This window comes from Echinops telfairi, unplaced genomic scaffold (genome assembly GCF_000313985.2).
Source record: "Echinops telfairi isolate 266 unplaced genomic scaffold, ASM31398v2 ScPeMD7_7458;HRSCAF=8496, whole genome shotgun sequence".
Lineage (NCBI taxonomy): Eukaryota > Metazoa > Chordata > Mammalia > Afrosoricida > Tenrecidae > Echinops > Echinops telfairi.
In genome coordinates this window covers 29,442,599-29,453,528 of record NW_022111358.1, presented here as the reverse complement: position 1 = coordinate 29,453,528, position 10,930 = coordinate 29,442,599, and the positions used below count along the sequence as shown (strand labels likewise).

The 10,930-nt window shown below is 53.2% G+C and overlaps 1 protein-coding gene across 5 annotated transcripts in view; it reads left to right on the top strand.

The window, feature by feature from the left end:
- ACLY (ATP citrate lyase) overlaps window positions 1-6,999 on the top strand; it is a 38,701-nt gene extending 31,702 nt beyond the window's left edge. For all 5 annotated transcript variants that reach the window (XM_004707162.2, XM_045299605.1, XM_045299606.1 and 2 more), the window contains 7 exons: window positions 1,142-1,296; window positions 2,218-2,368; window positions 2,497-2,640; window positions 4,539-4,652; window positions 4,994-5,076; window positions 5,317-5,393; window positions 5,986-6,999. In XM_004707162.2, coding sequence (XP_004707219.1) covers window positions 1,142-1,296; window positions 2,218-2,368; window positions 2,497-2,640; window positions 4,539-4,652; window positions 4,994-5,076; window positions 5,317-5,393; window positions 5,986-6,080 — 819 coding nt within the window. In that variant the 3' untranslated portion in view covers window positions 6,081-6,999. The remainder of the gene's footprint in view (window positions 1-1,141; window positions 1,297-2,217; window positions 2,369-2,496; window positions 2,641-4,538; window positions 4,653-4,993; window positions 5,077-5,316; window positions 5,394-5,985) is intronic.
- Window positions 7,000-10,930: the final 3,931 nt, after the last annotated feature.

The window sequence follows — 10,930 nt, the reverse complement described above, 5'->3', positions numbered from 1 at the left end:
CCCATCCCCCAGAGAGGAGGTTATATGTAGCTCCCTGTGATCAATTCCCCCTTTCTACACCCCCCTTCCCTCCTGGTATGGCCACTGTCACCCCTGGTCCTGAGTGGTTCATCTGTCCTAGATTCCCAGTCCAGTACTTTTCTGTTCCACGTTTCCCTGAAGCCTCCTCAGCTAAGGAGTCCTGGGAGCTCAGTGGTCAAGCATCTGGCTTGGTGGTCCAAACTGCCCACCCAGTGCGAAGGGCCTGACCGTCTGCTCCCAGACAAATGGCTGCAGAGGAAGCCCTGCGGAGCAGCCCCTCTGCCGCGTGGGTTGCTCTGGGTAACCACAGCAGCAAAGGGTGGCCGTGTCACCGGGTGGCTGCACACTGCTAGGCCGGCCTGTCCCAGCCTTAGGACGCTCAGGTGCATCGCAGTCGGAGACAGGGTGTCATGAGAGGCTTGTGACAACACGCACCTGCACATTCTCTGTGTGCCTTGGTATGCACGCAAAGACTGGTCGTGAGGGAAAGGTCTGGAAAAATCGCCCGCTAAATGAACAGGGCCAAACGAACAGGACCGGAGAAGAACAGGATGGGAATGGCAGTCCCAGAGGATGTAGTGCTCTCTGCACGTAGCTTACCTTTGTAGCTGAAAAGTAACTGACTCTTCCGCGTTTTACCTAAAGGCTGTAGGGTTAGCGGAAGCTAGATGGGTCCGGGGTTGGTGACTGCTGCGCTCTGAAAGCGGGGGGGTTGGGGAGCCTAGGTGAAGAGCATCTTGGGACCTCCCTCCTCCGTAGCCCTGTCCTTCACCGGCAGCTTAAGGAGATTCCCGTTTAGAATCAAAAATAGATCCTTAGATTTCTTGGCCTGGCTGGACTGTGAGGTAGCGAGCGAGTGCCTCCATGCGGGAGCCGGGAACTGATGGGCGTCAACTGTGCCCACAGCACTGCTGGGTAGGTGCCCCGCCCGGGCATGGCGCTCTGGCTTTCTGCGCCTGACCTGAGTGGGTCCTGAGGCTTATGCACTTGCTCTCTGGGAAGCGGAGCTGGCGTAGGGTCTCTAGGATGGAAAGGTATTCTGAGAACACGGGACGAGGGGGCCTGTTCTGGAAAGCGAGTCACCGTAGCCCTGCTGCCCTCTGCCCTCCCTCTTGCTTAGGAGCTGGGCCTGATCCGCAAACCCGCCTCCTTCATGACCAGCATCTGTGACGAGCGCGGGCAAGAGCTCATCTACGCGGGCATGCCCATCACTGAGGTCTTCAAGGAGGAGATGGGCATCGGTGGCGTCCTCGGCCTCCTCTGGTTCCAGAGAAGGTGAGGTGTGGAGGGCACTCGGCTGGTGCAGGGTTCCATGTTGTGGCCCCAGGCCTGCTGGCCGCTGACAGACTAGTGTAGCCTCAGCAGAGTGGAAAGCGCTGGCCTCTGGCACGGCGTGGAGCAGCCCCTCCCCTTGGAACTGTCCGTACATGAGGCATCTTGGGGGCGAGTAGAGGTGACCTGGGAGGGTCCGGTTGGATAAAGAGGGGCCTTGCAGAGTGGCCACCAGGCCGACCTGCTCTTGTGTCCTCTGTAAATGTGGGTCTCGTCAGCCTGACTACTGGGGAAAGTCGGTTTTCTCCACAGCTTTCAAAGCAGCTGAGCCTGGAGCCGACGGGCAGGCAGGGGTGCTCCGCAAGGAGTGCATGCTCCACAGGACCCCATGTGCAGTGGCCCTGGGCAGAAGGAGATCAGGGTGGGTTTGTAGAGCCCTAGGACTCGGTCCTGCCTTGGGTCCTTTCTAGGGCAGGTTCACGGACAGTTAATTCACGGAGACCTGAATGGCTCTGCTGCCTGCTCGTTCACCTCCATGGCCCCAGACTTCATCCCTGACTGTTAGTTGGGAGGTTGACCTCTGTGCCAGAGGCCTGGGCCCCCACAATGTGAAAGGGACAGAGGTCCCACCTCCCCTGTGTAGTCACAACCACGAGTCACGCCCCACTGGAGCCCCTGACGGCGGGTGAGGGGACGATGCCCAGAGCAGAGCAGCCAAGGTCTGGCTGCCTTATTGTAAATGTTGTATCAGTTAGCAGCCAGGTGCAGAGCGGCCCTGGCGTGTGGGTAGTGGGTCTTGAGATTGTCTGATGGCCTTAGACAATGAGTGCCCTGCTCAGGGAAACGTGGGCAGCAGGGACGTGCCCTGCTCAGCATACTACCAGCCCAGCACCTCACCTCTGTTCAAACTCTCCCTGCCTCCAGGTTGCCCAAGTACTCTTGCCAATTCATCGAGATGTGCCTGATGGTGACGGCGGATCACGGGCCAGCTGTCTCTGGGGCCCACAACACCATCATCTGCGCCCGGGCTGGCAAGGACCTGGTCTCCAGCCTCACCTCGGGGCTGCTCACCATCGTGAGTACCCACACCGAGAAGGGCCGGGCCACTGGCCGTGGGCATCCTGCTGCCTGGCTGCTGCCGTGGAGAATGGCCCCAGTGGGCTGGCCAGGCCGTAGGGGGTCACGGGCTTGTTGCTCCCACAGGGGGACCGGTTTGGGGGCGCCTTGGATGCAGCAGCCAAGATGTTCAGCAAAGCCTTCGACAGCGGCATCATCCCCATGGAGTTTGTGAACAAGATGAAGAAGGAGGGGAAGCTCATCATGGGCATCGGGCACCGGGTGAAGTCGGTAAGCCAGCCCCACCAGGGCCTCCAGGTGGGAGGGGACCAGGGCGTGTCAGCTTCGTTCGGGGGTGCTCGTGTCCTCGACGCCCCAGAACGTGGAGCTCTGGCTGGGCTGACAGTGCAGTCAGTTGCCTCGTGTGAGGATCGAGATGACCCTTCAACCCTTTGTACCTGGTGAAATTATGGAGGGAAAATCCCATGAGCCCGAGGCTTGTTAATGTAGCTTTGGAGAGAAGACCCGGTGGGGCAGGGGAGGGGTAAGCAAAGGGTGGGGCAGCTAGCTGAGTCCAGAGAAGGCCCCCTGTAACAGCTGAGGCAATCTGGGATCCAGGCCAGCAACTATGCGGTCTTAGGTCTTAACACCACGTGCACCACGTCCACGGAAGGTTAGCTGCAGCCTTGGTCTCTGTCTTCTCCAGTCGGGGCTCCTGCCGGAGGAACAGCTCCTGGCCCCGACCTGCTGGTCCCTGACTGAGGGGAAGCGGCAGTGGTAGGACCCTGGGAAGGCTGTCACAGCCTCTGCTTCAGGGCAGGTCTGACGGTGCATGACACTCACATCTCCCTGGCCTAAGCATACCACGTGGCCAAGCCTGACCTCACCACAGTAGGAAGCATCGTTAATCAGGGCAGGCCCGATGAGGAGAGGCAAGCGGGAAAGGGCAGTCAACACGTGAAGCAGTTAATACCATCTCTCAGAGACAGGCAGCGCTCGCTGTGCCCGGTCACTGGGTTGGGTTTAAACAGTGACAGGGAGGAGGTCACTGGCAGCTGCTTAAGGCCCCGAGGGAGCAGCTCCTTGGTAGGACCTTTGTCCCAGCGTCCTGGGCCCTGCAGTCAGCCACCTTGCTGGTCTGGGCAGAAGCGTAGTCATGTTGGCATGAGAGGGTCTCGCATGAACCGGTGAGTGAGGGGCTTCCCTCCCCTTAGCCAGCAAAGGTTATTCATCCAGTGTTCTGGGTCAGGGCCTGCGAAGTTAGCCAGCTCTGCGGGCAGTTAGGCCTCTAAGACCGTACTAGACTGTGTGGCCAGACTCAGTTTGGGGCATGTTTATTGCTTGGAGGAGTCCTGGTAGCATAAGGGTTACACATTGGGCTGCTAACTGCAAGGTCTGCGGTTCGAAACCACCAGCCCCTTGCAGGAGGACGCTGAGGCTGTCTGCTCCTGTACAGAGGTGACAGTCTTGGAAGCCCACCGGGCAGTGTCTGCCCTGCCCTGTCAGGTCTCCTTTTGAGTCGGCCTCGGCTCGATGGCAGTGAGTTTCTTACTTGGGGTCTGAGTGACGTCACTGTGGCTGTTGGGATTTTCCCCTCCCCCGCTAGCGTCACCGCGGAGTCCTGGCAGGAGGCCAGTCTGTCTCCATTCTCTGAAGGGCCTGGTTTTTCATCAAATCACAGGAGCACTTTTCTGTCCCGTGGAATCCCTGCCGGTTCTGGGAATTAGGCAGTTGGGCTGCTAGCCACAAGGTTGGTGGTTCAAGGCCACCTGCCACTCCTCAGGAGACGGGGGAGGGTGTCTGCTCCCATAAAGATTAGTCTCTGAAAACCTGCATAGGTTCCCCGTGAGTGCGCGGGGACTCCATGGCACTGGGCTTGGCGATGGTTGCTTCGCGCTCCGCTGTATGCGTGCTTCCTGTAGCACTTTCTATAGGGGAACTGGGCGGGTCCCAGCCCTCACCCCCAACACCCTCTCCCCATGCCCAAGCCACCAAACTTCCCAGTCTCAGCTCCGTGCTACAGGGCAAAGCCAGCACAGGCCGAAAGGGAGGCAATGACCAAGGCCTGCAGGCCCCGCCCTGCAGAGCCCCCGGCGGCGAGCCCCTGGCACATCTGTCCCCGTGACCCAGGGATGAACGCGCCCCATCCCCGTGTTCCCCAGGCCCCTCTCACTCTGGTCACCTCCTAGATAAACAACCCGGACATGCGGGTGCAGATCCTCAAGGACTACGTGAAGCAGCACTTTCCCGCCACCCCGCTGCTCGACTACGCGCTGGAAGTGGAGAAGATCACCACCTCAAAGGTGCAGCTTGGGGCGCGGCCGAAGGACGGGGCTGGGGGCCAGGGTCTCGCTTGATTGTGTCCTGCGGAAACCGCGTGTCGTGTCGTCTCCTAGCGAGACGGAATCGCCGCAGGCCAGTGCGCGCTCGGTGTTGGGCTCTTTGCGAGACCCTGGGAGTGCGGAAGTGAGGGCGGCACCGTCTCTTTGTTTTCTGATCACGAGCTGCCGGGAGGGTTTGGGACAGCAGCCCGAGTCTGTGGCCAGAGCAGCACGAGAGAACTTGCCAAGCTGAAAACTGGAAGGATAATAAATGCTTGATGCTAATGACATGATGTTAAATGTCTGTCTGTCTGTTTTGCCAGAAGCCGAACCTGATCCTGAATGTGGATGGTCTTATTGGCGTGGCCTTTGTTGACATGCTCAGGAACTGTGGGTCCTTCACTCGGTGAGCCCCACGGCCCTGCCCGCGGGTTGCTGCCAGCGTCCCCCTCCCTCTAACGGCCCCAGCGCTGCTGGGCCGGTGCGTTTGCGGGAGAGGTTTGGAAACCACGGCGACAGAAGAAAACAGGCCCTCCTGCCCAGGGCGTCTGTCCCTCTACAGGAACCTGTCCCCGGCAGAAGCCATCGGCCTTGGGGGTGGGCGGGCGGCGACCGTTTCGAGCCTCCCCTGGCCTGTGTGTTGCAGGGAGGAAGCGGACGAGTACATCGACATCGGAGCCCTCAATGGCGTCTTTGTGCTGGGCAGGAGCATGGGCTTCATCGGTGAGTCCTCTGGGTTTGCTGGGAGGGGCTCTCTCCTCTTCCTCTTCACCCCACACACAGCCCCGCGGCCCGGGAAGGGGGTTTCTTCATCGGAGACGTCATACTTCCTTAATCGTTGTTCCGAATCCTCCCTTCCTTTTCTCAAATTCCCTCTTACCTTTGTCCTTAGACACGACTTTAATTTATTAGCCAATGGTGGGGTAGCAGAGAGAGTTAAACACACCCCTCCCTACTCCTCTTCCCCTCACCCCAAAAAATTCACTGCCATTGAGTTGATTCGGACTGGCATTGACCCTAATAGGACAGGGTAGAACTGCCCTGTGGTTTCTGAGACTGTGCAAATCCTTCCTGGAGGAGAAAGCTCACCTCGCCGCTCGGTCTGCTGCAGAGCAGCTGCTCACCTTGCTGGTAGCAGCCCGACACGGAACAGTGAAGCCACCGAGGCGCCTCGGGAGTTGAGCCCAGCACTTCCGACGACTGGCCTCTGTCCGGATTTACTTACTCCCCCGGGGCCTGGGTTCTGACCTGGGTTCCGACCTGCCTTCCCCTCGTGCCCCTGGGCGACCTCTCACATGCCTGTGCTCCATTTCAGGACACTACCTGGATCAGAAGAGGCTGAAGCAGGGGCTGTATCGTCACCCGTGGGATGATATTTCCTATGTTCTCCCGGAGCACATGACCATGTAACTGAGCCAGGAACCCTACCGCAGTTGAATGAAGACAAGAACCCCGAGCAGATACCCCACGCTGGAGCCTGTGAGAGGATGAGCCTGGGATGTGCACGGTTGCTGGCGTGCGGGCACTAAAGACCACCTCCCACAGGCGAGCACCGTTAGCCCACACCAAGAAACTTTGTAATAAATATATATATATACACACACACATACATATATATATATATACATATATATATATATATGCTTAGAAATAAAAAACCGCAGCCAGTTCACATGGCATTTGCTCTGCTCCCTTGCTGTACTTAGTATATGGCATCTAAGCATTGTCAGGCAGGTGTCTTCCTCCTTAGGGGGGAAAGGATGTTACGTGTCCCTCCACCCCCATTAGTGCAAAAGTACTATTTCCCTTGGAGGAGGGGATGGAAACTTTGAAGACCTCAAGATACTAGATTTGACTTTAGGCACCCCGACTTACTTCTCTTCCCCTCCTCTTTCCTCCTCATTGAACATGGGCAGTGTAGTCCTCAGATCGTTTTTTTCTTTTAGGATTGTTTTTGTATGTTCTGTATCTGGGTTTGTTTGATAGCCCACTGAGACATTCCACGTTGTAGACTCAAGTCTGTGTCAGGGGATGAGACCATTGCATCCTTCGCCACTGTCACACAAGATCTGTGGGGTAGTCATTTACAGTGTAAAATTGTAAGAGATACAGGTGTTTCGAATGGAAACGCAAAGCAAAAAGCTGTGAAACCTCTCGTCTTCTCTGTATTTATGCAGCTGGCTTGGCTCTCTGTTTCTGAAGCGTGTGGGTCCAAGGACCCTTCTCCAGCCAGTGTGCATCTGTAATGCACAAGGATTCTGGCCAGCTGCCATTGTGGTCGCCTCTGTATTCTCATCGTTTCGTTTAAATAAACTCTCGTAACCACGAAGGCGGCGGCGTGGCTCATGCCACGCATGCCCTGACGTCTGTTTCTTTCAACTGTGCCTTCTGATCGGTAACTGCACTGAGCAGGGGCTCGTTTGTACACTGTCGTGTGTATTTCCTTCAACCCGTGCTTTCTAATCGTTAACTACATTTCGTTTGGAAATGCCTCTCACTGCCTCAAAAAATGAATCTAAAAGAATGCAGATACCATCTTTTCTCTCTCACACACGTCTCCTCTGAACCTGCAAGTCTCATTTTAAGTGAATCAGTCAAAGCTTTCCTCTACTTCCCTGTCTGGTGGCTAGGTCCTGTTCATGGGTGTGCGCTCACTCACCTAGTCCTCTCGGGCGTCTGCTGCTGTCGGTATGTCTACTTTGTCCCCATTCTTCACACAGCTCCCCAAATGCCACACGCCCCATTAGGCCTCTTCCAACTCAGCAACCCTATAGGATGGTAGAGCTGCTCCTGTGGGCTCCCAAGACTAAAGCTTTACAGGAGTAAAAAGCTTCTGAAGCGAGGCTGGTGGTTTTGAACTGATGACCTTGTGATTAGCAACCCAACACAGAACCACTGCACCACCCGGGCTCTTCCCACGGCCACGACTGATACATTTTTTTAAGTATACCTGGTGGAACCCCCCACTAAAGCGCCTCCTAGTCCTCTCTGTAAGGAGTCCGGTGGACAGCAGGGGCTGGAGCAGCTGGCACGATTGGATTCTGGGACTCCCACATTTCTAGCCTCACTGTTCCAGCGCTCCATAGTCGTGGGAGATATATTTGAGTTTTGATTCTCTAGTGCGTTTCTGCCTACACAGGTGGTGACCTTCATGGGTTTTACTGTGTATAGTCCACAGAAACTTGACCGAGTGTCATGCGAAGCCCTCTACAAGCATTGTTTCATTTAACCTTCATATTGATTTCAACAAGGGAGCGCATATCTCCTTTTTTGAAAGAAGACAATAAGTAACATACAAATTTCCATCCACTTAGTATGTGTACTCTAAAGCCATTTTTAATATTTAAAATAAAAATCCTCATCACCCACAACGTCAACAATGAGTGGAGATCTAAGAAGGCTTTTACCATCCAAAATGAAGATGCAATTTTCTGAGAGTAAAAATCCAACCCTCTACTGAGATGATGGGAGTCCTTGGGAAAGCGCTGGGTCAAATGGAAGACCTCATGGAGTAAAAGCTGAGTAGAAAATTATGAAGGAAAAAAAATTGTTCAAAGACATGGAGTCCGAAAGGTGAATGAATTGAAAAGATTCAGGCCTCGAGTTGCAATATCAAAGGATATGTGGGCAAAATAATGACTGATCATAGGAACCATCAGAAGGTGATGGAATACCCAGTAATACTGGAACAACTGGTCAACACAAGCATTTCAAGAGGTAGGTAGCATGTGATCAGCAACCAATGATGCTGGATGAGGAAGTCCACGCTGCACCAAAGACACGCAAAAAAACAAGGCTCCAGAAATGGGATACCAATGGGAATGTTTCAACAAGCTGATGAAGCACTGGAAGCACTCACTCATCTCTGCCAAGAAGACTTACCTGGGCACCTCACAAGAAGAGATCATTCATGGTGCTCACCCTAGAGAAAGATGCCCAACAATGCAGAAATGATCAAGATCGCACTAACTGGGTTTTCAAGAGGAACAAAAGTAGTGACATTCATATATTTAAGAATGCACTTTATATAAAGAAATAAGTTTATATCTGGGAAGCAGCCCAACTCAAGTCCATGGGTCACGCTAGCTGGAAGTCCCTCCAGACACACAGCTGCACACTAATGAAGCAGGAGGTCAAAGGGGAGGTGGGGAGATCACAGGCTAATGGGTGCCGAGTCCTAGGGATCTAGGAACAAGGTTGGCAGGCCACCTGGGCCATTGGACCCAGAAGCCCAAGGCATGATCCAATCAAACAGGTGCAGAGTGGCAAGAGAGAGTTGTTAGTTGCTGTCCAGTCAACTCAGACCCATAGTGACCCCAGGCTCAACGGAACGCAACTGGATGCTCCTGCGGCATTCTCACAACTGTTCCCATGTCTGAGCCCACTGATGGCAGCCACTGTGTCAATCCATCTCATCACGGACCTCCCTCTTTTCCATTGCCCTTCCACTTTACCAAACAATCTCCTTCAGGGACTGGTCTCTCCTGACAATATGTCCAAAGTATGTAAGACAAAGTCTGACCATCCTTGCCTCTAAGGAGCACTCTGGCCTTCCTTCTTCCAATATAGATTGGTTTGTCCTCGTAGCAGTCCATGGTACTTTGAATAGTTTTCTCCAGCACTGCAATTCAAATGCATGGATTTTGCTTTGGTTTGCCTTATTCAGCATCTCACTTTCACATGCCTATGCTACAATGGAGATTACCATGGCTGGGGTCAGGCACTAGTTAGTCCTAAAAGTGACATCCTTGCTCTCCAATATAAAGAGGTCTTGTGCAACAGATTTACCTAATGCAATACTTCTTTTGTGGACTGCTGCTTCCATGAGCATTGATGATGGATCGAAGCAAGACAAAATCCTTGACAACTTCAACCTTTTCACCACTTACCGTGATGTTCCCTATTGGTCCAGTCGTGAGGATTTTGGACTTTACGCTGTAGTCCATACTGAACGCTGCCACCCTTGATCTTCATCAGCAAGTGCTTCCAGTCCTCACTTTGAACAAGCAAGGTTGGGTCATTGGCACACTGCAAGTTGTTCACAAGCCTTCCTCCCATCCTGATGCCACATTCCTCACATGACCCAGCTTCTCTGAAGATTTGCTCAGCACACAGATTGAATAAGTATTCTGAGAAAACACAACCCTGACACACACCTTTCCTGATTTGAAACCTTGTGGTTTCTCCTTGTTTTTGCATGACTGTCTCTATGTGCATGCTCCGCATGAGCACAGGGCTCTGGAATCTCCATTCTTCTCCAGGTTTTCCCCAGTCTAATGCCTTGGCAATAAAACACAAGTAAACATCATTCTGGTATTCTCTGTTTTGAGCTAAGATCCATCTGACATCAGCCATGATATCCCTTGGACCACGTCTTTTTTGGGCTTGAAGTACTGGCAGTTATCTGTCAATAACTGATACGGCTGCCACAATATTGGATGATCTTAAGCAAAATGTTACTTGTGTGTGATAACAGTGATATCGTTCTATAGTTTGAACATTCTGTTGGATCACCTTTTCTTGGGATGGGCACAAATATGGATCAGTTGGCCACGTGGCCGTCTTCTAAATCTCTTGGCATAGACGTGTAAGTGCTTCCAGGGCTTCTTCCGTTTTCTGCACCATTTCAATGGGTACTGTGTCCATTCTTGGAGCCTCGTTTTGACTAATGCATTCAGTGTAGTTCGAACTTCTTCCTTCAGGACCATTGGCTCTTGCTCATATGCTCCCTCCTGAAATGATGGACTGTCGACTAGTTCTTTTTGGAACAGCGACTGCGTGTACCCTTTCTCTCGTCTCTTGATACTCCCTGTATCATTCAATATTTTGCCTATTGAATCTTTCTAAATTATCATTCGAGGCTCGAGTTCTTTCCACTTCAGATATGCTGAGTGTGTTCTTTCCGTTTTGTTTCTCATTCTGAGCCTTGCACATTTCATTATCATATGTGGCTTTGTCTTCTCGAGCTGCCCTTTGAAATTTTCTATTCAGCTTCATCCTTTCTTCCGGTTCCTTTAGCCACTCGACCACGTAGAGCAAGTTTCAGAGTCTCTTCTGACATCTGCTTTGACCTTTCTCTTCTGTGGTCTTGATGTCCTGCCCAGCTCGTCAGGTCTCGGCCGTTAGTATTCAGTGCGTCAAATCTATTCTTGGACTGTTCTCGAAATTCAGGTGGGATAGACTCAAAGTCCTTTTGACTCTTGTGGTCTTGTTTTAATTTTCTTCACCTTTATCCTGCATTTACATATGAGCAATTGACA